At 53.6% G+C, this 26,571-nt stretch overlaps 1 protein-coding gene across 9 annotated transcripts in view; it reads left to right on the forward strand.

Moving 5' to 3' along the window:
• The window catches only part of H6PD (hexose-6-phosphate dehydrogenase/glucose 1-dehydrogenase), a 39,675-nt gene extending 23,896 nt beyond the window's left edge, over positions 1–15,779 (forward strand). For 7 of the 9 annotated variants that reach the window (XM_081489308.1, XM_081489314.1, XM_081489310.1 and 4 more), the window contains 2 exons: positions 6,753–7,022; positions 8,277–15,779. In XM_081489308.1, coding sequence (XP_081345434.1) covers positions 6,753–7,022; positions 8,277–9,640 — 1,634 coding nt within the window. In that variant the 3' untranslated portion in view covers positions 9,641–15,779. The remainder of the gene's footprint in view (positions 1–6,752; positions 7,023–8,276) is intronic. The other 2 variants (XR_014053393.1, XR_014053394.1) reach the window with 2 other exon arrangements.
• The last annotated feature ends 10,792 nt before the right edge of the window (positions 15,780–26,571 follow it).

Below are 26,571 nucleotides of genomic sequence, written 5' to 3' on the forward strand. Positions count from 1 at the left end.
CTTTACCACTGAGCCACCTGGGAAGCTAAAATGTGAACTCCTTCAAGCCAGATCTTAGTTTCTGTCTCATTTTTGATTTGATGGAATTTAGTCTATCTCCAGCATTCATTGCCTTTCCAAGTCCTGGTCTTATATATATAACCTCCAGTTACCTCTGAGATACTAATATTTTCACTGGATGTATATCACCATGTCAGACCCAGCAGATTTAGAACTTAAACCATCACTACATTGTTCTCATGAAATACTGTCTGCCTTTTCTAATTTATTTATTTTTTTCGCTCCGGTGGGTCTTCGTTGCTGTGTGAGGGCTTTCACTAGTTGCAGCGAGCAGGGCCTTTTCTTCATTACAGTGTGTAGGCTTCTCACTGCAGTGGCTTCTCTTTTTGCAGAACACAGGCTCTAAGAGCGAGCAGGCTTCAGTAGTTTCAGGGTGCGAGCTCTGTAGTTGCGACTCGTGGGCTGCAGAGAGCAGGCTCAGTAGTTGTGGCACACGGACTTAGTTGCTCCGTGGCATGTGGGATCTTGCTGGACCAGGGATCAAACCTGTGTCCCCTGCGTTGCAAGGCGAATTCCTAACCACTGGGCCACCAGGAAAGCCCTCTAACTTCTTTATTTTCAAATAGTGGCCGTTCTCTGAGTTGTCAGTTGTCTGACAGACCTTCTCTTGCAGCTCCTGTGATAATAAAAATGCTAGCCAGTGTGTATCAGTGCTTCCTGCATGCCAGGTATTGCTCTGTGCCCCATGCACATGTTAGCTCATTGATGTTCACAGCAGCCCCACAGAGCAGGCACTGCGGCCAGTCCTCTTATATACGTGACATAGAATCACTTGCCCGGGGTCACAGGGCTAAAAGAAGGCACAGTGGGTCCTTGAACCCACGCAGCCTGGTTGCAGACTGCAGACCATAATCCCGCATGGCCTTTCATGGATCCAGCCAGTCATCATGCAGTTTTCCCTCATCTACTCTGTGTCTTTATGCTTCACTGTTTGCTCTAGCCCTTGTTACTTCCTTGAGTTGCAGCCAAAGCTGTCCATTGATTCCATTCCCACCTGTCCCCTTCTCTGTTTATCTTGCAAATTGTAGATGGCTTAACCTTCTCACAGCACCTCTCTCAGGGTTCCACCTCCCTACTCTAATACCTTTTTAAAAAGAGTTTTATTGAGAGATAATTCACATATCATTTGTTGTTGTTAGCCTCTGAGTTGTGTCTGATTCCTTGTGACTCCACAGATGGTAGTCTACCAGGCTCCTCTGTCCATGGGATTCTCCAGGCAAGAATACTGGAGCCGGTAGCCGTTTCTGTCTCCAGGGGATCTTCCCAACTCAGGGATTGAACCCAAGTCTCTTGCACTGGCAGGTGGATTCTCTACTGCTGAGCCCCCATCATATAATTCACTTACTTAAGTATAAAGTTCAGTGGGCTTTGGCATATTCACAGAGCTGTGCATCCATCACTATAATCAGTTGTAGAACATTTTCATCAAAAGAAGCTCTGTATTCTCCCCCCTCTGATTAGCTGCCACCCCCTGATTATGCCCCTAGTCCTCCCAGCCCTGGCAACCATAAACCTACTCCCCATCTCTATGGATTTGCCTATTCCAGATATTTCATGTACATAGGATGTACCGTATGTGACTTTCTGGGTCTGGCTTCTCACTGAGCGTAATGTTGTCAAGATTCATTCACACTGTATAGCCTGTGTCAGTGCTTCATTTCTTTTTTTTTATTAATTATTTTTAATGGGAGGATAATTGCTTTACAATATTGTGTTCATTTCTGCCACAGATCAACGTGAATCAGTCACAGGTATACATATGTCCCCTCCCCCTTGACCCTCCCTCCCACCTCCCACCCCATGCCACCCCTCTAGGTCATCACAGAGCACCAGGTTGAACTCCCTCTGTTATACAGCAAATTCCCACTGGCTGTCTTTTTTACGTAGGGTGATGTATATGTTTCAGTGCTACCCGCTTCATTTCTTTTTATTGCCAGATAACATTCTGCTGTGTGGATGGGTTCACCACATTTTATTTATCAGCTTATCAGTTGGTGGACATTTGCGTTCTTTCTCCTTTTTGGCTGTTGTGAATAAGGCCACTGTGAACATTCGCTTACAAGTTTTTGTGTGGACATATGTTTTCTTTTCTCTCAGGTGTCCACCTAGGATTGGAGTTGCTGGATCGTGCAGTAACTCTGCTTAACTAGTGAGATCAAGGACTTTTAATAGCTCCTCAAACCCCTCAGTCTCCTTTCCAAAGCCCTTCCCATCTGTTCTCGATCTCTGCTCTTCCAAATCACAGATTAGCTGCTTCTGCCAGACCAGCCAGGCTCACCCCCATCCATCGTCTGACCTGCGTGTCGGGGCCTCCGCCGTCTGGCTCATGCGTCTCACCCCAACCAGGACGTTGCCCAGGGGCAGAGTCAGCCCCCACATACAGTTCTTTGAGACACACAGCAATTTAAAAAATCCGATTTATTTGTATACATGAGTTGTACTTACTGATCCAATTTTTCATGTCCTCTGTATAAATGACAAGATTCGGTCACTGGGGGCCCACATACCTGTGAGGCACTCCCCGCCTGACTGCAGCCAAGGGACTCGGCCCTGCCTTGTCCTCCTCACACCTTCCCTGGCCCATGAGGTGCTCAGCCCCTGACCCCTTGCGTCGACACCCTCACCAAAAAGCCCAGCTTGGTTTCTTGCTTCAACCACCAACCTCCACTTCTGAAAGCCACCGGAGCCCATGCTGCTCAGCCCCATGCCAAGTGCCCTGTTCTGCTGTGCGGCTATGTGGGTAGGAAGTGACAGGGAGCCAGGGAGGTGGTGAGAATGGCAGGCTCTGGGACCTGGTTTGTTGCTGTTTAGTCGCTAAGTTGTTTCCGACTCTTTGCTACTCCATGGCCGTAGCCCACCAGGCTCCTCTGTCCATGGGATTTCCCAGGCAAGAATATTGGAGTGGGTTGCTATTTCCTTCTCCAGGGGATCTTCCTGATTCAGGGATCGAACCTGTGTCTCCTTCATCTCCTGCATTGCAGGTGGATTCTTTATCACTGAGCCACCAGGGAAGCCCCTGGGGCCAGCTGCCTAGGTTCAAATTTCATTTTTACCCCTTTACCAGCTGTGTGACCTTGGGCAAGTTGCTTGACTTCTCTGAACCTCAATTTCCTTACATTTTATTTGTTTTTAATATATTGAAATATATGTTTTATTTATTTTTTTGGCAGTGCCAAGTCTTCATTGTGGCAGGATCTTTAGTTGCGGCATGTGAACTCTTAGTTGTGGCATTCGGGATTTAGTTCCCCAGCCAGGGATCGAACCTAGGCCCCATGCATTGAAGTGTAGCGTCTTAGCCATTGGGCCACCAGGGAAGTTCCTCCTCACATTTTAAAATGAGGGTAATAGCAGGACCTCTGTACATGTTGTTACTGTGAGGGGTAAAGGGACTAATATACATCCGCTGTTATTGTGATTATCTATTATCTTTTTCTTGATGTCTTCTCAGTGATGTTGTGAAGACTTTGGAAACCAGACCCCTGTGGGGCTGGGAGCTCAGCCATGGTTTCTCAACTGGGGGCAATTGGGGTGATTTGGTTGCAACAGCCAGGCTGGTTGTCCTGTGTGTCTCGGGTTCTGCCTCCTTGGCCAGAGTCACAACCTCACGCTCCACTCCCGAGGACCAGACACCTTCCCAGGAGCTGACTATGGGTCTCACTTCCTGCCCCGGACACTGGCACCACTGCCACGCCTGGCCTGCAGGGCTGAACTCAGGCCAGGTGGTCCCTGCTCACTGTCCAGCTGGCCTGAGCCTGGCCAAGGCAGGTGGGCCAGGCAGGTCTGAACCAGGGGCCATTTCCTTCTGTTGGTTTGAATTAAGTATTGATCGGACAAAAAAAGAATGATTACACAATCCTAGGTGGTGCTAGTGGTGAAGAATCCACCTGCCAACACAGGAGATGCAAGATACCTGGGTTCGATTTCTGGGTCAGGAAGATCCCCTGGAGGAAGGCACGGCAACCCACTCCAGTATTCTTGCCTGGAGAATCCCATGAACAGAAGAGCTTGGCGGGCTACAGTCCATGGGGTCGCAAAGAGTCGGACATGACTGAGCAGGCGCGCGCACACACACACACACACACACACACACATACACACACTCTCTCTCTCTCTCTCTCTCTCTCTCTCTCTCTCTCTCTCTCTCTCGGTAAGATATGCAGAACTATGATATAACAGATACCAATGAACCTGCCAACCTTGGGTCCCTCCCCCAGTCCTATCCCAGTTACTCTCCTCTACATTCCAGGTTTTAGGTGGACTTTCCCCTTGGTTCTTTATCATTTCTGTGTGGATCCAGTTGCCTGAACAACATGCTATTTAATTTTGAAGAGTCATCACACTATGTGTGTGTGTGTATGAGTGTTGAGTCTTTCTGTCTCTCTAACCTGCATTCAGGATAATCTGTACAGATCTGTCTTCTAATAACTGACTTTTTTTTTCCCCCGACCATTCATAATCCATAAAACCCATCTATGGAATTTCTCATTTCCCCTTGTATTTTTCATTGGTTTGAAATTCTGTTTATCCTGGTCATATTATATTTTCAAAGCAGTTTATATATTTATATTGTATCGTCGGCTTTATTTCTCTGAACACGGAACCTCCGAGGTGGATCCCTGGTGGTGTGTGTGTTCAGCTTCCCAGCTGCACAGCATTCTGCGGAGTGACTGCAGAATCTGGTGCTTGAGATGCTACAGAGAGCAGGCAGATGCAGTCCTAACCTGATGGAGCATCAGGGTGGTAGGAAGTGCAAATAACAGGCAGCACCAAGTTAGTCAGGGGAAGCAGCCGGAGACAGGGCCCTCCAGGAGGGTAGGCCGAGAGTTTGGTAGTATCTCCTGGAAGCCAAGACCTGAAAGATGAGCAGGAGCTGCTGGGTGACAGAGCTGATCCCATGTTACAGGTGACGCACGCAAACCTTTGATAAACAGCTGCTCTTCTGGTGGTGATGTCACCTTTTTCTGTACGTAAGTCTGTGAATTGGCCTGAGTCTCGGCAAGTCAGCAGAATGTGAGCCATGCCACGTGAGGTGTTGTGGCGTTTGAACCTTAAGCCTTAAGACCACTGGCTTGTATGTATTTGAGTCACTGGTGGTCAGAGTTGGTTCTGAGCCCTGGAGGAGGAAGTGTGACGTGTGTCATTAACCAGCTTCTGACTGCTCATCCCAGCCCCGGGCCTCTGACTTCTTCCTCTCATGTAGACAGGGACAGTTGTGGATCTGCCGTGCCAGACCCTGTGGGTGTAACTGGAGGGGTGCCTGGCGTCTCCACGCTGTGCCAGGCGCAGTGAGCATTGTTGTTGTCACTGCCAAGCTCTATGGTTGGTGTTCTTTCTATGTGTCACCTTCTTTTACCTTCTCGGTAACCCCATCCACTGGCCACCTGCCATTTCCACCTGTATGTTTTAAGCTTAAATATACCTGGTTTCCCCTCCATCAACCCCTTCCTCTACCCAGTCCCCTCATCTCAGGAAATGTCACCATGCCCGTCTTCTGCTCAGGCCTGAGCAGACACCTTCCCAGGAGCCAACTCCCCCCTGCCACCACCCCGAGTCCTTGAAGTTGGCTTTGGCTCCTCCTTTTCACTGGTGCTCGCCCGTATGGGTCAGCTTGCATGCTAAGTTGCTTCAGTCATGTCCAGCTCTTTGTGACCCCATGGGTCATAGCCCACCAGGCTCCTCTGTCCATGGGATTCTCCAGGCAAGAATACTGGTGTGGTCACCATTTCCTTCCCCGGGGATCTTCCCAACCCAGGGATGGAACCCGCATCTCTTACGTCTCCTGCATTGGCAAGCAGGTTCTTTACCTCTAGTGCCACATGGGTCAGCAGTCCAGTCAATTTTGACTCCAAAAGTGCCATCCACCCTCTCCAGCTGCTTTACCCCATCACTTTGGTCCAGGTCCCAGCATCACCTCCCACCCCCACCTCTGGGCCACCACATGGTCTCCTACAGTCGCCCTCCCCACAGCAGACTGGGGGCATGAATATGCAGAAGGTCTTGCCATCTCCTGCTTCAGCTCCTGCACTGCTTCCCCTGAGCCTGGAAACAAGTCAGCCTCTGCCCCTCATCCTGCAAGCCCCGCCCAGCCTCGCCCTCCTGCTCCCCTTCTTCTGGCGCCTGACAGCCAAGCTCGTCCAGCCTCAGGCTTTTCCTCTCAAAGCTCCCTTTGTCTGGAACACTCTGCCAGGCTTCTTGCAGGGCTGCCCCTGCACACCTCAGAGCGGACTCCCTATTACCTTCTGCCATGAACTCTGTCTATAATGTCTTTATTGGCTTCTCCTCCCTCCAGTCTTCCCTCCCTCCCCCTGACTACAAGCCAGGGGAGGACCTGGCACCTGTGTGGGCTTGGTAGGGGGTGACAGTGAGCCCCCTTTGATGGCAGGATGCGGAGCAGAGACTTGGAAGTCAGGTGACTCACCCAGGATCACGCACCAGCAAGCTGCCCAGGCCCTCACCACAATGCCTAGCTTCCCGGGACCAGAGCCTTTCCCAGGCAGAGGCCTGGAGAGGCCCACAGGGTCTGACACCTCCTGGTGGGGTGGGCCTCGTTGGCTCAGGGCTGCCCGCCCCCTTCCTGCCCTGTTCTGCTCTGGCACTTCAGACTAGGGAGTGTGGCTGTGGGCACAGGAAGCACAGGCAGAGGTTGGCCACGTGCCTGGTCCTTATAACTCCTCCTCTACCCTCCTCACCAGGCCGCACCAGCTTCTATGAGGAGTACGGCGTCATCCGCGACGTCCTGCAGAACCACCTGACGGAGGTCCTCACACTGGTGGCCATGGAGCTGCCCGTCAACATCAGCAGCCCAGAGGCCGTGCTGCAGCACAAGCTCCAGACCTTCCAGGTGCTGCGGGGTCTGCAGAGGCACAGCGCCGTGCTGGGCCAGTACCAGGCCTACAGCGGGCAGGTGCGCAGGGAGCTGCAGAAGCCAGATAGCTTCCACAGCCTGACGCCGACCTTCGCAGGTGGGCCCCCAGGGCCAGGCACGGGCTGCAGGGCTGCCCCTCACCCCCAGGTGGAAGCAGTCCTCCCAACACAGACCCCTTCAGGGTGGGTCAGGAGGGGCTGGAAGTGGGATTTTCCCAAGGTGCTTAGAGGAGAGTGAGAGATGCCCCTGCCTCCCTGGCCTTCTGCCAGCCTAAAGCAGCGGGTCACCTGCTGGCTCCCTCTGGACAGAGGGACAGACACCTCAGTGGTGATCTCTGTTCAGTCCATGGATGTTTCCAGGGCTTGCCCAGCTGGGCTCAGACCTGGCTCTGCCCTTGTGGAGCTTATCCAGCCCCCAGAGAGGCTGCAGGCCGGGGGCACCCCTGGCAGGCACGCAGCATGCCAGGCAGGCAGGTGCCCACCAGGGCCGTCCTCTGGGCACTTGCACAGGCTCAGAGCTTTCTGGGTGTGGCTGGCTCCCTAACACTGACATTACAACCCCCAGCACCAGAGCAGCAGCTGCTGGTCGGGTGCTAACCGTGTGCCCAGCACTGTATGCACATCATCTTATTTAATCCTCCCAAGCAAACACATCAGGCAGGTGTCATTGTCATCCTCACTTAAAGGTGAGGGGCTCTGAGGCTCGGTGAAGTTGCTAGAAACTTGCCCAAGGTCATGCAGAGATAAGCTGTGGGAAAACCAGGTTTGCAGCTCAGTCTGGAGGATGCTCTGCCTCCGACTCTCACTGCCATGGCCCCTTGCAGGCCTCGTCAGCTGCACAGCGGTTCCCTGCAGGCCTGTGGCTGAGACCCCTGGCCCCCTCTTCTCCCCACCCCCCCCCTCCATATTTGATGGCCTCAGCGCATCCTCAGCGCTCTACAGACAGGAAGGAAGCACCTTTCCCTAGGAACACCTCCCCCCACCCCATTCAGCATCAGTGCCACCTTGCACCCCCACCCCTGCCCCGTGAGACTTCTTGCAGAATCTCCCGATTGAAGCCCCTCAGCCCAGCTCTCCTTTGCTTGGGGACGATGGTGCTGAGAGGCCCCTCAAGGGCGGTGGGTGTCCGAGGTGGCCCATGAGGCTGCTTTTTGAGCACCGATTGGGAAGAGAAGATAATGGAAGAGGTGAGAGATGAGGGTGAGGCTAGCAAGGCCAGAGGTTCCCAGAGGAGGAATCAGAGAAAAGGAGGCTGGCCAGCAGGAAGGAAAGAGGAGAAGGTAAGCAGGCTGGGAGGTCCCGGGTCCTGTGCCGGAGCATCACCTCCACTGTCCCCCTGTCGCCTGCCCCAGGCATCCTCGTTCACATAGACAACCTCCGCTGGGAGGGCGTCCCGTTCATCCTGATGTCCGGCAAAGCCTTGGACGAGAGAGTGAGCTACGTGCGGATCTTGTTCAAGAACCAGGCGTTCTGCGTCCAGAGTGAGAAGCATTGGGTTGCTGCCCAGAGCCGCTGCCTGCCCCAGCAGATCGTCTTCTACATCGGCCAAGGCGAGCTGGGCAGCCCTGCTGTGCTGGTCAGCAGGAACCTCTTCCGGCCGGCCCTGCCCTCCACCAGCTGGAAAGAAGTGGAGGGCCAGCCCGGGCTGCGCCTCTTTGGCCTCCCACTCTCCGATTACTATGCCTACACCCCTGTGCGGCAGCAGGATGCCTACTCCTTGCTCATCGCTCACATCTTCCACTGCCGGAAGGAATCCTTCATTACCACGGAGAACCTGCTGGCCTCCTGGGTCTTCTGGACGCCCTTGCTGGACAGCCTGGCTCACGAGGTCCCGCGCCTCTACCCGGGAGGAGCAGAGAATGGACAGCTGTTGGACTTTGAGTTCAGCAGCGGCCACCTGTCCTTCTCCCAGCTGCTGCCGGAGCAGCTGGTGCTGGGGCCGGACTCCACTCCGCTGCCCAGTGACTTCCAGGTCCTCAGGGCCAAGTACCGAGAGAGCCCGCTGATCTCGGCCTGGCCCGAGGAGCTGATCGTCAGACTGGCGGGTGACATCGAGGCCACTGCCGTGCGGGCCGTGCGGCGCTTTGGTGAGTTCCACCTGGCACTCTCGGGCGGCTCGAGCCCGGTGGCCCTGTTCCAGCAGCTGGCCACAGGGCATTACAGCTTCCCCTGGGCCCACACACACCTGTGGCTGGTGGACGAGCGCTGCGTGCCGCTCTGGGACCCTGAGTCCAACTTCCAGGGCCTGCAGACGCATCTGCTGCAGCATGTGCGGGTCCCCCACTACAACGTCCACCCCATGCCCGTGCACCGGCGCCAGCGGCTCTGTGCCGAGGAGGACCAGGGCACCCAGGCCTACGCTGAGGAGATCTCCGCCCTTGTGACCAATGGCAGCTTTGACCTGGTGCTGCTGGGCATGGGCACCGACGGGCACACGGCCTCCCTCTTCCCGCAGTCACCCGCCGGCCTGGATGGTGAGCAGCTGGTGGTGCTGACCACGAGCCCCTCCAGCCCGCACCGGCGCATGAGCCTCAGCCTGCCCCTCATCAACCGCGCCCGGAAGGTGGCCGTACTAGTCATGGGCAGGATGAAGCGTGAAATCGCCACGCTGGTCAGCCGCGTGGGCCACGAGCCCAAGAAGTGGCCCATCTCGGGCGTCCTGCCAGACTCTGGCCAGCTGGTGTGGTACATGGACTACGACGCGTTTCTGGGGTGATGGAACCTTGGCCCTTTGCTCACCCCCGTGCTCCCCTTCATTCACCCTCTCTCTACCCTCTCAGTCCTGCCCCCCACCCACGCATGACCTCCTCTCTGGAATCTGACACCTCAAGGTCAGGCCCCCAGCAGGGAAGGACAAGGTCCTGTCCCAACCCTGCGACAGTCCCCATCTAGTGGTGGTGGGTCCCCGTGGAACAAGGAAGAGACGGCAGCTCTGCTCTAAGTCAGGAGAAACGTCCACCTTAAGTAAAGGCCTGCAGCAGTTACATGTGGGCATACACCAGCGCAAACAGGACCGTCTGAAAGCTCCCTGCCAGAGCAGGAGTGCATTCGGGGGGTGGTTAACCAGGAGGTACCTGAGGGCCGCCTCCAGCAGAAAAGCAGAGCGTGGATGGTGGAGCCCAGGTGCCCACCTGGAGCCACGAGCGCCTGCTAGGACCTGCTGCCACCTCCTCTGTCCTTTTCTTCTCCAGCCTCCAGCTCAGCCTGCTGTCCTGTCCCCTCCAGGGCCACCTCCACCTGCTCTCCGTCTCAGGTCCTGTCTTCCTAGACCTCACCAGGGAGGTTTTCCCACCCGCTCTGCTGCTTTGCTGTCCCTCAGACACCCTAGCAACAAACGCTAGGATGTGGAAACGGATCCAGGAATCTTGCAACTGTGCTGTGGAGCTCCTTTTCTCAGTAGGTCGACTTTACCAATGGCAGGAGGTGCTGGTTCCCCAGCTCCGTCAGGGAGGACCCTGCCCCAGGCATGTGCCCCTGTCTCCAGCCTCGGCCCTGCTGGAGCCTGTCTTTTGTGGGGCGGGCGGGTGCTTATAGCATGGACCTGCCCCCACAGCCAGACAGCCCTGCATGAAACCTACTGGACAGAGTTGGTCAGGCCATTCCTGGGATCTGCAGTGAAGAGGATCCTTTGTGTCTCGGGACTTCCCCAGTGAGTGTTTCCGCTCTCAGCATCCCCTCTTGTTTTACCTGAAAAGATCCAGTTAAATCTTTCTCTTATGGTAACATCTTATTTGGGGGAGTGAGATGTGACATCAGGGCACCCAGACCATCAGGTGCTCTGACCCTCACCCAGCTGGAGCCAGGCCTCCCTGGCAGGGCGGCTGCAGCCCACATCAGCAGTGGCTGTTCACTGCCATCCCAGGGCCTTCGCTGATTGTCAGCGCCGAGAAGGGGTGACTGCTGCCCACCCTCTCACACTACCTCGTGGAGGCAATGGCCTCTTGTGTGCCAGCCCCTCCTGCCACTGCTCACCTCACCACTAACACATCACTAAAGACTTGGGGGGGCGGTCCCGGTTGAGCTTCTCATTTAGAGTAAACAGGTGCTCCTGAGAAGCCCTGGCTCAATAACAGCTGTTTCTCTGAAACCGCCAAGTGGTGGGGGCACGTTTACAAAATTCTTTATAAAAAAGTAAAAATTCTCAAAACACGCTTAATTTCAGCTTTCCGCATAGCCCAAGTTACATCAGTGAGGGATAAAGCAGGGTTTTCCCTGGAACAGCTTCCCCATCTTATAGGCACAGTTTGTATCAGATCAGGCAGATACAAAGTGTCAAGGTCACACCAAAGGCTTTCCTGGTCAAGAAGGAGCATCATAAAATGTGACTTTCAACTTTTGATTGTGACACTTTTTTCAAGGCTGTTTACACTTCTTCAAGAATTTACAGGAATTCTTGCTTTGGAGATGTGTGCCCGTGAGGTGGGCGCTGGCCAGGGGCTCTGCACATAAAGGTACTCGTTGACATTTGGTTTCCCCCAGCCTCCAAGGACCCCATCCAGACAGGATATCAATATTTATGCCCAGAAGATGCGCCTTGGCCAATCAGAGCACAGTGTCCAGGTAGGGAAGTCTCCTCCCTTTCTGAAAATCAGCGTTTTTAGCGTTGAGGCTTCTGATGGGAGTGGACCGTGGGAGTGGACACGTGGCTGCAGGTGTCACATCTGGCCACATGGGGGCGCCCTCAGACCATCCCTGCTGTCTGCACCACAGGTGCTCATTCCCCCTCCTCCCAGGCTCCTGAGCCTCCCTGGATCCTTAGCAACTGAGGACCACCCCTTCCCCCTCCTCCTCCCCCTCCCCAGTCTGTTCCTTAGGAACTTCTTCTGTGAGAAAGAAAGGGACCTACACGTGCCCAAGTGTCGCTGCAGGATAAGGGGCCAGCAAACTTCTGATGTCACCATTTCTGAGTAACAGCGAGTCACCACGGGCCTGAGCTAGGCATAGCCTGTTCTGAGAGGAGCACCTTGCCTCAAAATGCACCTTCATCTTTGGAGAGCGTGTGTAGGGGCCAGGCGGGGGCAGGAAGTGCCAGGGTTTCCTTCCCAGAATCAAGTGCTCTGGGGGTTTTTTTGTTGTTTAATCGGGGTATAGTTGCTTTATGATGTTAGTTTCTGCCGTACAACAAAATGAATCAGCTGTTTGTACACACATACCCCCTCCCTCTTTTGCTGCTTCCCTGGTGGCTCAGTGGTGAAAAATCCACCTGCCAATATGGGAGATGTGGCTCTGATCCCTGGATCAGGCAGATCTTCTGGAAAAGGAAATGGCAACCCACTCCAGTATTCTTGCCTGGAGAATTCCATGGATGGGGAGCCTGGCAGCTACAGTCCATGGGGTCACAGAGAGCACACACACATGCACCTCCTTCCCAGCTCCCCACCCCCGCTGCCCCCCATCCCACATCCCACCGGTCTAGGAAGTGCTGTCTTAAAGTCACACCAGTGTAGTCCACTGGGAGCCCTTGTCATATTCCCTCTTCTCCCGCTCCTCTTCCCCTTTTCTCTCTCCTATCCTGTGCTGGTGGTTTTAAGACTTTCTGGGTCATGATCCACAGCAAGAACCACACTTTACATCATGAGTCAGCGCTCACACTCATGCATGAATCTGCATCTCAAGCAAAAGTTCCGTAAATGAATTATCATCTTGAGAATTCTAGATACCGTATTTTTGTTTTAATTTTTTAAAAAAATGCTGCTTATAATTCACTAAATCAAGCTGATCCGTAGTTTGAAACGTGCTGCTCTAACCTGACTTTACCTTGTTGTGTAAGCCAAGGTCCCAAGGGTTGGAAGGGAGCACGGGCACCCAGCTCACACTGGGATGCTTGTGAGCGCTCTAGAACTGGTACCCAGGCTTCCTGTTCCTGCAGCTTCATGCCTCAGGCTGGTCCCAGCTGATGCTGCTGCAGCCTCTGTGGTGGGATGCTCACTGCTCCCATCACGAGGGAGGGGAGGATTGGGTGATGGAAGACACATCAATCAGAGCCCCAGGGCTTCTGGAAGCGGTGATGATGTGTCCTATACAGAGGGTGGCAGGCTCAGTACTAAACGTTTTCCGCTGTATGGTCTTGTTTAGTCTTTACAACAACCCCGTGAGGAGGTGGACGGATCTTGATCGACCGATGATTTTGAAGTTGAAACTGGAGTTGTCTAATGACAACAGGCCAGTTCTAAATAGGACGTGGACCGCGGGGTTCTGGACGTGTGCTCCCAGCCATCCTGCAGTACCACCTCCTTCCCAGGGAGCCCAGTGCAGCTCCCAGAGTTTCCCAGACAGAGCCCAGGCGGCTGGAGTGGCCCTGCAGGCCTGTGAAAGGAGGCCGGCCCCTCTTGGAGGCCGGCTCACATCCTCCTCTCTGAAGCAGGTTTATTACCAAATGCTGCAGGGAGAGATTTAGGGACTTTCCCAGCTGCTATAAGCTAGATTCTGATGTTGCTCCGGGAGCAAAGTTTCCTGCCAACCACAAGTTAGGACAGTCCTGTCCTGCCCCTCTTCCTGTTCCTCTGCCGACAGTGCTTTCTTCCCAGTCCCGGGCCTCTGGGGGACCAGCACAAGCCGGGCTCTGCCAGCGGGCGGTATTTCAGAACACTCCCTTGGGGGCTGTTGTTCCAGAGCTCACAGGCCGGTCTCCCCAGTCTGGGACCTTCCTCCTCCCCGTTTGTGTAGAGAACCAGACAGTGTGGCTGAGAAAGGGAGGGAGACGCTTCCGCAGAAACTTAAGGGGCGGCTTCCTACAAGTCAGTTTTCAGAAACAGATTTTTTTTTTCTCGACAAAAATACACACAGCCTCACAGAAGCAGCCTCTGCATCAGCTTTACCAGCTCTATTTTTATCTTAAGCAGACGGGGACCCATAGACCTCAGTCCACGCCGGGCAGCGTGTCTGAGTCCGAGAACGAAGGAGTCACAGGAAAGGCCAGTGGTGACAGGAGGGTGAGGGGGCCGTGGTGGCAGGTCCCCGAGAGGTGCCTGCCTGCCCCACAAAAGATAGACTCCAGCGGAGCTGAGGCCTTGAAAGGCGGCTGTGTCCCACAGGGCCGCCTGCGTGGCCCAGTAGGGGCCATCCGCTCCCCCTTCATCAATCTGCTGAACTGAAGAGCATCCCTCTCCCAGTCCTCCCACCTTCCCTCTGGGAACCTCCCACTTCCCCTCAAGGCTGCAGCTGTGCATGTGGCAGTCGAGATTCCCACGAGGAAGAGGGTGGATCCTCCAGCCTCGTCCATGTTTGGCAGCTGGTCTTCGCCCAGGGACAGCATTGGGAGGGATCTGCAGTGAGGTCAGCTCTTGAGGAGGCCCTGAGTGTTTTGACTGAGGTCGTGGATTCATTCCTCCAAGAACCCTGCCTGCCCCCCCACTGCGCCCCACTGACGGGCCAGCGTCGGCCCAGGCGTCAGCCTAGGCGTCAGCCTGTCGGTCCAGGGTCCATCTTCCATTGCTCAGTTGGAGGTTGGAGCTGGGCACCAGTGTGTCCTCTGTGGTCCTTTGCTGCACTCTGTGTCGCCTCCACGTGAGATGAAAATCCCGCTTCCTGCTCTTCCTGCTCTAGAGGCCTTCCCAATGCCAGGCATCTTCACCAGAGGAAGCCAGCGGGGACCCACACCAGCCTGTGTTCTTGGAAGACGTGCGTCTTCCAGGGCATTCCGGGACCCCTCTCCAAAGGTGCAGGCTCCTAGCCTCCAGCTATCAGCACTCCAGGTGGGGCCGGAGTGAGAAACGAAGGATTCCTCAGCTCATTGCAAAGCAAGATGCACACTCACGAACACTGTCAGCGCAGGAGAAAAGTAGCCCGAGACTGGAGGAGGCACTTCTGACCTCACAGCAAGCTGGAGGAGTTGAGGGGGAACGATCCCTTTGATGAACTGTCCTCTCCAGCCAACTTTTGGGAGCCCATCTCTCTTGTAAAGCAGCCGTCAGTGCTGTATCTGCATGGGACCCATAGATGGGAAGGGACGGAGATCTCAAGTATGCTGCTTTTATTCTTGGTGGTTCTTGATTCTTGATGGTCTCTGCCTTGCTCTCAGGTGTTTTAAAGGAAATCTCTGAATCTTTTCTGTCCCTCTGGCATGGGAAGGGATAAATACACTTCCATTCACTGAAAGTCGCATGGAAGATGGTTGAGCGGCTGGTAGCTTTAGAAACAGAAGTGTAAACAGAACTACATATATTCATCAGTTTGGGTCCTTGGCTGTACCCCACAGAGGTCTAGAAAGGTCGGGTATAAATGGTATGAGGTACTCGAGTATAAGAGGAAAGGACCCTGGCGAAGCTGGTAATCAAGGCTGAATGCGCGTCTCGGAGACGACCTGTACTGTGTGCCCCCCCCTCCATGGTTTGGAAGAACGGGGTGAGAGCAGACACCATGGGGCCTCTGCCGGCTCTGAGAGCCGCTGCTTCCCGAGTCTGAGGGAAGGTTTCCAGCCTCGTTGGTGCTGTGCTTAGCAGCTGTTACCAGAAAGAGCCCTGGATGGGGGGTGTGGGCTCCGAAATCATGGTGTGTTGCAATCTGGGTTGTGTCCATGCATTCTGTCCTGTGCGGGGAAACAGCACGGATTTCTGTCAGGAGGGAAGAGAGACAGGCAAGCTGTTATCTTGGAGCGACTGTCTGTTCCCCTGGGTGGTGGGAAGACCATGACCATGACCCACCCTCCACCCTCCACCCCTCACCCCGGCCAGTGGCGTGAACATGCCACACCTTTCTGCAGAAAGAGCAACTGCTCCTGGCTTTTATGGAAATACTGGACTCTTTTAACGATGCCTCTGACAATGAGACATATTCAGATCAGAGTTTTTAAAATGCCTTTTTTGTATGTCAAACGTACCATCTATTTTTTAAACAATAAAATTGTTTCCTCCAAATCCCTGCTCTTTATTTTTTCTGGGAGATGGAGTGTGATGGGCTGTGTGTGTGCTCGGAGGGGGTGTGGTGAGGGAGACCCAGTTACCCCACACCTGTCACAGGTGGATCTGAGCAACCAGCCGGTCCCCACTTGCTTGAGGGTCCCTTGGGCTCCTGGGAGAGACAGTGAGGGGCAAGACGACTGGGTTTCATAAGTTCACAAGCAGCCTGAGGGACATCATCTCCCCATCAGCCTACCTGGCGGACCACTCATGGGGCAGGCCTCACCTGGAGGGCGTTCACTGTGATGTCTGAGGCGGCTGTCGGTCGGGGCACCTTTGGAAGAAGGTATTACCAGTATTTTGGTAAATAATGCATACTCATTATAAGTGAGTTCATACGCTACCAAAAAGCACACAAGTGAATGTTAAATCACTGCAGTTCAGTCCCCTCTACTGCAGAAATGAGCAGTATTAGCAGAAGTGACCCAAAGCTCACCTCCTCACTGTTCCTCATGTTCTTGACCCTTCCACCCGCCCTTTATTTGGGAGGTCCACCATTCACCCCTCTTCAAGTTCCTCTTTCTCCTCTGCGCCCTCTTCACTAGCAGATTTCTCAGTGGCCTCCCGGTTACTTCTAGCCCCACATTCTGTTAGAAGTGGTCTCCGAGGTCGCCTCTGATCCACTGGACACAGCCACACCTCGAGGTGGCCGCCATGCACCACTAAGAGTCCACCACTTCCACAGCAGCGGCCAGCACAGCCCAGGGAAGGAGACCTCATTTCACTGACGGTCATCAAGAGGTGACCATCATCAAGATCTGTCAGCTACCACCAAATCTAGGGGCCAGTTCAGAGTCTGCCAACCCTGAGAGCAAAGCCCTGGCTGGGGTCGGGGACCTGGCTTTCACTGCTATCTCCTTGTCTTCCTTGATTCTCTTTTTGATTGTCATTACCGGGGGACCGCCAAAGCTGAGGTCTGTCTTCCCCATTCTCACTTCCAATAAAGAGGGGAGGCAGTTTGGAAAAACTGAATTTTCTCATTTGGATTTTCGTTTATGTATAAAAAAGATACCATTAAGGGACTTCCCTGTTGGTCCAGGGATTAAGACTTCTTGCTTCCCACTGCAAGGAGCACAAGTTCCATCCCTGGCCAGAGAACTAAGATCCTGCATGTTGTACAACATGGCCGAAAAAGTTAAAAAAAATTAAAAACAGAAAGTTATCTGCAGTGCCTGCCACCCCACCTAGTAGTTTTTTCATGTTCAGCAACCTCCCTCCCTCAGGAGATGCTCTATCTCTGTGTTACACGGTTTTGTATCTTTTATTTTTTATGTTTATCTCATTGTGAGCCTTCACGGGTCCCCATGGTCTTCATACTTGGTTTCCACACAAGTGTAAGATCCACTGACGGGAAGCATCCTGGAAGCATGTCCCCTTCTCTGCTGTTGAACATTAAAGTTATTTCTAGCATTTAACAGATGGTGCTAGTGGTAAAAACACCTACCTACCAACACAGGAGACATGAGACAGGGGTTCGATCCCTGGGTCAGGAAGATTCCCTGGAGAAGGAAGTGGCAACCCACTCCAGTATTCTTGCCTGGAGAATCCCATGGACTGAGGAGCCTGGTGGGCTACAGTTAAAATGACCCAGTGCTTGTGAACTGCTTTGTAATCAAGAAACAAACCCTGATATGACAATAATTATAACCACAATAATAAGCAATGGCCTAGGAAGGAAAGGAGATGCAAAAGGAAGCTGGAAACCTCTAGGGCAGAAAAGAGAGGAGGGAACCACAGGGTCAGTATGGTCACAGGCTGTGTCCCCAGCACAACCCCTGAAAGAGAAGTGAGAAGAGGCTGCAGGCCAGGGTGCCAGGCCCAGAAATCCCCTGGCGGTCCAGTGGCTAAGACTCCAAGCTCCCAATGCAGGAGGCCTGAGTTTGATCCATGGTCAGGGAACTAGATCCCACATGTCTCAACTAAGACCTCAACTAAAAGATCCTGCCTGCTGCAACTAAAGCCTGGCACAGACCAATAAATATTAAAAAAAAAAAAAAAAAAGAGTTCTTGAGCCTGGGTTCCACACTTTGGGTTTCCAAGCCCCTAGATTCCCAGGCTGCAGGCTACTTTGTTCCTGAATGGTGGCCATCACTTGCTATTTTAACCCAGACTCCTTTGGCTGCAAGTGACAGAAACCCAACTTAAACTAGATCTGAAAGAAGGACTCCTGGCTCCGCTCTTTGGAAGGGCCAGGGTGGGGCAGATTCAGCAGGACCAAAGTCAGGGAAGTCAGCCAATGTCACCAGTAAGCTGTTAGGCTCCCCTTTCATTGGGGCTGTTAGATTTAGCAAATAGATCTACAGGACGCCCAGTGAAGTTTGTGTTTCAGGTAAAGAACAAATACCATTTTATTTTTAAAAATGTTTTTAATTGCTAGTTGACTGTTAAAGATTTTTTTTTTTTTAATATTTATTTGGCTGCATTGAGTCTTAGTTGAGGCATTCAGAATCTAGTTCCTTGACTGGGAATCAAAGCCAGGACTCTTGCATTGGGAGTGCAAAGTCGGGCCACTGGACCACCAGGGAGGTCCCCAAGTATCATTTTAGTAACAGTATCTCCCAGGAAACATTTGGGATGGACTTAGACTAAGACATTATTTGTTGTTCACTTGAAATGCAGGTGGCTCAGTGGTAAAGAATCCACTTGCCAATGCAGGAGACATGGGTTTGATCCTTGGGCCGGGAAGATCCCCTGGAGAAGGAAATGGGAATCCATTCCAGTATTCTTGTGGGAAATCCCATGGACAGAGGAGCCTGGCAGGCCACAGTCCATGGGGTCACAAAGAGTCAGACACGACTTAGTGACTAAACACACAGGCACACAGGAAACGCAAATTTCCCAGGGTGTCCTGTGTTTCATCTGGCGACTCTACTGTGCATGGTGGCCTCAATCCTGCCTCGATATGTGACCTTTCCTGTGAGGGATCGTGGCTCCCAACAGCTCACAGCATCTCAATGACCTGGGATGCCCAGGGGAGAGAGAACCTTGGGCTCATGGCTCTGCCTGGGACACCCTAGGGAGAACTTGATTGGGTCCAGCAAGGGTCACTGTGGTGTCAGCACCAGGAGGTGCCTGGAGGGCCCATTCACATCCCTCCCCCTCATCAGAGCACCCCGTAGATTCTCAGATATGAACAGTTGAGGTTTTCTCAATGTTTGTCAAGTGCTGCATAATCAATGTAGCCTCAAGGCAAGGACTACGCACACACTTTTTTGTAATTTTTTTGGTGTGTGGCTGCACTGGGTCTTTGTGGCTGCGCAAGGGCTGTTCTTAAGTTGCAGCAAGCGAGGGCTACTTTCTAGCAGTGCACGGGCTTCTCATTCCAGTGGCTTCTTTTATTGCAGGGCACAGGCCGTAGAGTGTGCGGGGTCAGTTACATCTCACGGACTTAGTTGCTTTGTGGCACGTGGGGTATTCCTGGACCAGGGGTCCCCTGGAACCTGTGTCCCCTGCATGGGCAGGCAGATTCTTAACCCTGGTTGTGGTGGTGGTTGTCGTTTAGTCGCTAAGTCGTGTCCAACTCTTTTGCGACCCTGTGGACTTTAGCATGTGGGATTTCCCAGGCCAGAATACTGGAGTGGGCTGCCATTTCCTTCTCCAGGGTATCTTCCCGACCCCAGCATCAAACTTGTGTCTCTTGCATTGATAGGCAGATTCTTGACTGCTGAGCCACTGAGGAAGCTCCCTTCACCACTGACCATCAAATCCTATGCTCCCCTGTCTAATTAGATCCCTGCCCAAAGTCCCTCCTCATGAGAATTCAGGTAGCACCCAGCTCTGGACTGATCCCTGGATGAGGTTGGGGTAAGGGGGGGACAGATGTCCATCCCTGGGGTGTTGCGATCAGCACGAGGATCTTTCCCAAAAGAAGCAGCTGCACCCAGACCCACGTGGACCTACCACTTGAGCTGAAAGCACACTGGAGAGCTTCAAACTTTTCACCTGGTGCTTCCCAGGCCTTAGAAATCAGGTCTGTCTAGTGAACAGAAATAACCACTTTAGCAGTTGTTATTCTGTGTTCTGGAGAGGGAACATCCACCCAAAAGTTTTTCTAATCATCAAGCTATTTCAGAAGGAAGTCATCCCCCAAGAAACCCAAGCTGAGGGTTGTGTTTACAACCAGTTTTGCAGGCCATCCGCTCTGCCGCCCACCTGTGTTTGGGAGCAAAGTTAGAAGGTGAGGCGAGAGGGCGTGTCCACGGGTGTCCCCTCACTCCTGAAAATAAACCTGACCAGAGTGCTCTACTTGCCCCACCCCTCCCAACACAGCAAACGCTAAAATTACTCCTAGTGCCTCAAAAATTCCAGGGCCACCACAGCCTCCCCAGTCTTAGCCGTGGTTTGATTCCTTGCAAATATTATGACTTCATGAGCAGCCATGGAAGGTTTTCACAAAATCCTAAAAGGCGGGGTAGACACCAGAGACAGCAGAGGTGCAATTGCCCAGTTCTTGAATTTTATTTTTTATTATTAAAAGACACATTTATTTTTTTAAATTGAAGACAATCTCTGATATGTATGAGTTGTAACCACTCTCAGGTAAGTGCTACAGAGAATATCCTGCATTAGAGCAGAGCTTATGGTCTCGCTTTAACTTTCTTTACTATTTCTAAGCAGTTTTCATTGTCCAAAGAGAACATTCATGAGCTCTTAATCAGTCATTTGTTGAGCACCTACTATGTGCAGCATTGTGCTATGTGAAGTGGACAAAAGTTAAGGAAGACCTGATCCTGGTTCCTATATGTGACAGTCAGGTTAGAGAGAGGAGACACATGCAATCCGCTTATAGATTCAGGCCAGCTCTTGAATCTGAGCTGCTATCCAAGCTGGTCGAACTGAACAGATGAGCTATGAGTGGCTGCAGGTGCCATACACTAGTCACCTTCGGCAGGACGGTCCCTGGGCTGGACCTCAGGCAATCTGGAGGCAGTTTGGGGCCAAGGGCCTGCTGCAGCCTCCCCTCTGAGGGTCATGTCTGCATGGTTTGCCCGTGTCACAGCCTCTGCCCTCTGCCCTGTGATGGCCACCCTGGTGACTCACAAATAGGCTCCATTTTTCCTAAAAAGGGACTCTTGTAGCATGTCTCTTCTTTCCTCCACAGTCTCCAGTCCTCCTTGCCCCCTCTCACTCCAGCCCCCCGGAATCCACCCAGCAGCTCCCCACAGGGATGCCCCTCCGCCTGTTCCACCTGCACTCCAGGCGGGGCCTCGTTCACTGCCTGGGAGGCGGCTGAACACAGCCCAGCAGCCGTGGGCACCAGGCTTTGCAACATCCTCTTTCATCTGTCTCAACATTTAGTTATCAGTGTTGAGCCCTGGAGAGAGGAGGCCCAGGGCAGGCCCTGGCCTGGGGCCTGGGGTGCTGAGCGGGCTTAACACTATGGGATTCACTCTCCCTCTCCCTTTCTTCCCTCCCCCACCCCCCACCATGAGGAGGCCAGGCCCCCTCCCCCAGCCCAGAGAGGTCCAGGGAGAGGAGATGATAAAGGAAGGGTCTTCTGTTTGCCTATCTCTGCATCCTGCCCCACCCCCACCCTGGGCTGGGCCCCAGGAGGTTGCATGGACCGCATCTTATGCTCCCTAGGCCCCCCGGCTCCAGTTGGATCCATCAGTGGAACAGGAGTGACAGAGTAATTTATTACCCAGGCTGTGAAGGGTCCCCTGGGCTGGCCGTGTCCTTAAAGGAAGGTCACAGCGCTTGTGCAGCCAGACTCCCCGCGTATCTCTCCCCCTTGAGGTTCTAGCGCTTGTTCCCTGGCAGCAGCCCTTCAGGCCTAGGGGTGGAGCCAGCCCTCCACCCGGTCCCGAAAGCAGCACTGCCCCCCTCATGGACCCAGGTGTCTGTAAAGAGCCCCCTTTGCAGCTCTCCTCAAATTAGTCTTAATTTGTGTGAGCTTGGACTGGGCTGGAGCCTGGACTGATACACTTTCCCTGGAATTTTCTACCTGGAGCTGATGGAAAAGAGTGTTTTTCCTGTGACTCAGAGCTGTTTGTGTGTTTGCCTGGGGAGCAGGCAGCCAGGCCTCTTGTCCCAGAGAAAGAAGCCACTTAGACAAGAGGCATGGAGTTCCAACATCCCCATCACCCTCAGGCTTGCTCCACCTGTGTCTTCCCGGTGTTGTGAACCAATCCATCCCACCTCTTTTTCCAACTTAAGATAATATGGATTGGATTTTTGTCAGCTGCTGCATTGTATAGTGGACAGATTATTCTAACACTACATTGGAAGTCTGATGAGAGGCATGATGGAAGCCATGGCAAAGCCAGGAGGGCTTCCTGGAGGAGGAGGTGCTGAGTTGAGTCTTGAGGCTTAGTACAAGTTCAGGTGAGGCAACCTGAATTGGGTTTGGGAGGCCATACAGAGTCCTGTGCTGCTGAGGGTGACAGTCCAAGTGACCACTGTGGGCAGCAGAGGCGACAGAGGCCAGACCTTTGGGCCTTGAAGGCCAGCCAAGGAGTGTGGACATTACCCTAGGTCAATCTCAGCTTTTCAGATTTCTTGAAAACGTCACTACACAGAGTTAGGAAAAGTTGAACAAAGCACCATCTCCTAGGACAAAATCTATGCTCCTGAAGTTGAAGGAAAATATTTTTATGCTAAACAAACCTGGAACAGAAAGTAAAATTCCATCCCTTCCCAATATAAAGCACGAGACTCCAAAGATATTTCGTGGTGGTCAGGATGATTTGGGGAGGAAATCTGGAGCATCAGTTCCTGGGATAGTGGGGTCATCAAGGGGGCTGCTAGCTGGAGGAGGGTCCAGCCAGGTCAGGCTGTGGTGTGAAGGTTCAGCAAGATGGGGATCACCCAGACCACCTGGCCCTACAGTCATTCATCCATCATCCATCCATTTATCCCACACACAACTCATCACTGTGGTGAATGCTGGGGACCCAGATGTGAACAAGGCAGGCAAGGTCCCCTCTTCCACACCAGCATGTGATCTGTCCTGTGATGCCCCCTCCCCAGTGGGCTTCCCTGGTGGCTCAGTGGTAAAGAATCTGCCTGCCAATGCAGGAGACATGGGTTCGATCCCTGGGTTGGGAAGATCCCCTGGAGGAAGAAATGGCAACCCACTCCAGTATTCTTGCCTGGAGAATCCCATGGACAGAGGAGTCTGGCGAGCTACAGTCCGTGGGGTAGCAAAGAGTCAGACACGACTGAGCATGCACGCATGTACCCTCCTCACTAGCCCAGCAAGGGTCAGCTGCTCATCTCTATGGCCTTGTAAACAGTTGGTGCCCTGTAAGTGCTTGTTGACTGAGTCAGTACTGCCTCAGGACGTTGCGTGAGGTTATGTGGCCCTGTGTTTTGGATCAGTGGAGAGGCCTGGCTCCAAGAGGTCCCGGCTCCGACTCTGCCCACACGGCAGCTCCCTCTCGGGAGGCGCTGCTGCCAAGAGTGATTTCCTTCAGGGCCCGAGGCCTGTCCAAACAGCAAGGGTGTGCAACGTAGCCTGTGGTATGGTTTCCACCCCTCGGTAGTATGCTGGGAGCAAGTAGGCAGATCCTACCGTCCTGGGCCTCTCCAGGGTCCCTGGGAGGAGACAGCATGCTATGGGCTTAAGGGTTGGGCCCTGGAGTCAGAAACATCTGGGTTCAGATCCCAGCCCTGATGCTCAGGGGCAGAGGGACAGCCCAGTTTCACCACTATGAACTTCGGTCTCCTCTTCTGCTTACTGGGAGGGTCAACCCAGCTTTGTGGGGAGGAGGCCCCGAGCCTGGGTTTCACGTGGTTTCATGGGCCCTTCAGGAGAGACCCATGGCCAGAGGCATGGGCTCCAGCAAGAGCAGGTAGTGTGTCCCCCACCACACCCGTTCATCACACAGTAGGGGTCTCTTGGGTGCCGGGGCCTTCGTCTTACACAAAGTGGGCTCTCAAGCGCTGACCTGGGGTGGGACCAGCAGGAGTCCACAAGAGGCAGCAGTTCTGGGGTTCTGGGGAGCAGGCCAGGGGGCCAGGAAACACTCCATAAGTGAGGAGCCTCAAATTAGGTTGAACACTGCCAACTGATGTCACACTCACTCACCCATGTTTGCTGAGCATCTACTGTGTGCCAGGCACTGTGCGAGGGGCCTCAGATGGGGCGGAACCTTCCTCAGGGCTCCCCATCTGGTGGTGGAAGAGACACGGCTCAGGCAATGGGAGAGCCTGGCTGGGTGCGGAGGTCAGGAAAGGCTGCTGTGGGCCTCGGCCTCGGTTTCATGATCCGCAAGACGAGGGCACTGGAGCTGCCAAAACCTCAGAGGATGGTTCTTGTCGTGGTCCACGCGTGGGCTGGAAAAGAGTTTCCAGACAGGAGGCAGAATGAGAGGCGAACAGTTTATTATTAGAGTGGGAGACGCTGTTAGGACGGCAGGCCCGCTCAAGGGAGAGTCGAATCTTTTCACAGGCTAGTAGCCAAATTTTCAGAGCTTCAAGACAGAGAAATTCCTACTAGAATGGTGGCATTAGGTAACTGGTTAGGATGCTATAGGGTGGGTATTTTACCTAATGTGGAATCAGGGAACTGGCTGGTTTAGATCTGGAGGTTCACGGCAAAAGTTGCTATGGAGCTTGGTCAGTCCCAGAGATTTTTGTCCTGTGACCTTGGTACAGGGCTTCACACCTGTGACCTTGGTATAGGGTACCACAGTTCTCTCTCGGGTCCTGGCAGCCCTGACGGGATGTGACTCCCAGGTCTCCCTCCCCAGGGGCCTACTGATAACCTGGAAGCCCCTGGAAAGTGCAGAGTCTTCGAGAGTATGGCTGGGGAGGCCAATTTACCAGCAAAGTTGTCCATCCAGCAGTCAGTCCTTCCTCCTGCATTTGCCAACATGCCCAGGCTTCAGCTCCACCTCCCTGGGATCACCCGGAGCCTAGAAGCCCCTAAGGGGAGATGGATCTTCTCTCTTGAGTCTTAGCGGTAGTCCCTGTGTCCTTCCCAGATGCCCTGGGGGACAGAGGGGACCTCTACACATGCACGGGGCTTCCCAGATGGTTCAGGGGTAAAGAATCCACCTGCCCATGTAGGAGACGCCAGTTCAATCCCTGGGTCAGGAAGATCCCCTGGAGTGAAAGTGAAAGTACCATAGCCTGTCAGGCTCCTCTGTCCGTGGAATTCTCCAGGCAAGAATATTGGAGTATGTAACCAACCATTCCCTTCTCCCCTGGAGTAGCAAATGCCAACCCACTCCACAATTCTTGCCTGGAACATTCCATGGACAGAGGAGCCTGGCGAGTTACAGTCCATGGGGTCAAAAAGAGTCGGATATGATGGAGCACGCACACACTCCACACAGGCACAAGCTACAGAGTCACTGGGGAACATTCTGGCAACTGTCCCTGTCGTGCCGAGAGAAACCAACGCAGGTTGACAATCCCACATGTGGCTTCAGGCATCCGCAGCAGAGTCTCTCAGATATGGCTTCCAGACAGAGCTCAGCCCGCTCTTAGTACACGCCAGCTGCCTGGGTGGTCTGGTATCAGAATGAAATCCAGAGGCCAGAAGGAGCCTGGGTTCAAGTTGCCACCAATTTCCGGCAAGTTCCTTTTGGAGCTTCAGGCAAACCTACTGGCTGAGTAGGAAAAAAACAGACCCTTCACTTGAAACCAGATGTTAGCATCTGTCCAGGAAGCCTGGAGTGCTGCAGTCCATGGGGTCGGACACAACTGAGCGACTGAACTGAACTGAACTGCACCAGCCCAGGAAGCGGGCTCCCCCACCCTTTCCCCCTTTCCTCCCCCCTCCAATCCTAACTTGCAGGCTGGGTCAGCCACCTCCCCGCCACACGGCAGACGAAGACCCTGTTCAGAGGAAGCAGCTTCTTAGTGGGCACCTAAAAATATTGACTTGGGTTTTTTTCTTTAAATAGAAAGGAAATTCAGCTCACTCCACCCCAGTCCTCCTCCTTCTGGGTAGTGAGTGGGCACCCTGGAGACCTCACCCAGACTCAGCTTCCCCAACACTGAGCAGCTACAGCGGTCTGGGAGGTGGAGTGAGGACAGGGTGGAGGACAGGGAGGGACTAACCCACTCCTGAGGGCAGATTCCTGGGGCAGGGTGGGAGGGCCTGACTGACAACTTTTTAAAAAATTTATTTGGCTGTACTATGTCTTAGTTTCGGCATGCAGTAACTTTCGTTGCAGCATTCAAACTTTGAGTTGCGTCATGCGGGATCCAGTTCCCCGACCAAGGATGGAACACACACCTCCTGAAATGGGAGCGTGGGGTCTTAGCCACTGGACCATCAGGGAAGTCACAGACCCAATGTCCAAAGCACCATAAGTCCGGAGGCCCTGAGCATATCTGTGACCTAGAAATCACAGGATGAAGACATAAATGACCCCTGATGCCCCGGGACACCTGGCTTACTGACCTGGTCTCCTCTAGATCTTCCAGGTACCTGGCGGCCAGGTAGGAGCTCTCCCTCTGGCTCAGACCCCAGGGCTCTGTGCTCTGCCTGGGCCTGACAGCCCTGCTCCCATGTCTTGGTGGCCGGCTCCGGTAGATCCTCAGCACATGGGGAAGAGCTGTCCCAGGGCTCCCTCCAGGCAAGATACCTGTCTTGATTCTAAGCCACCGTGGAACACTCCAGAGAGATGCTTGTGCTCAGACTGGACCGTCTCCAAGAGAGGAGTGAAGGGAGAACCGTGTGTGGAGTATGGCCCCCAGGTCAGAGCACAGATAGGTCTGGATGAACACAGGAAGCTGGCCAGTGGGATGCCTTGGGGAGAGGAGACGGGGGATCCCTTTGTACCATTTGAAGCTC

This window comes from Giraffa tippelskirchi, chromosome 5 (genome assembly GCF_054371585.1).
Source record: "Giraffa tippelskirchi isolate mGirTip1 chromosome 5, T2T-mGirTip1v1.2.pri, whole genome shotgun sequence".
NCBI classification, from domain to species: domain Eukaryota; kingdom Metazoa; phylum Chordata; class Mammalia; order Artiodactyla; family Giraffidae; genus Giraffa; species Giraffa tippelskirchi.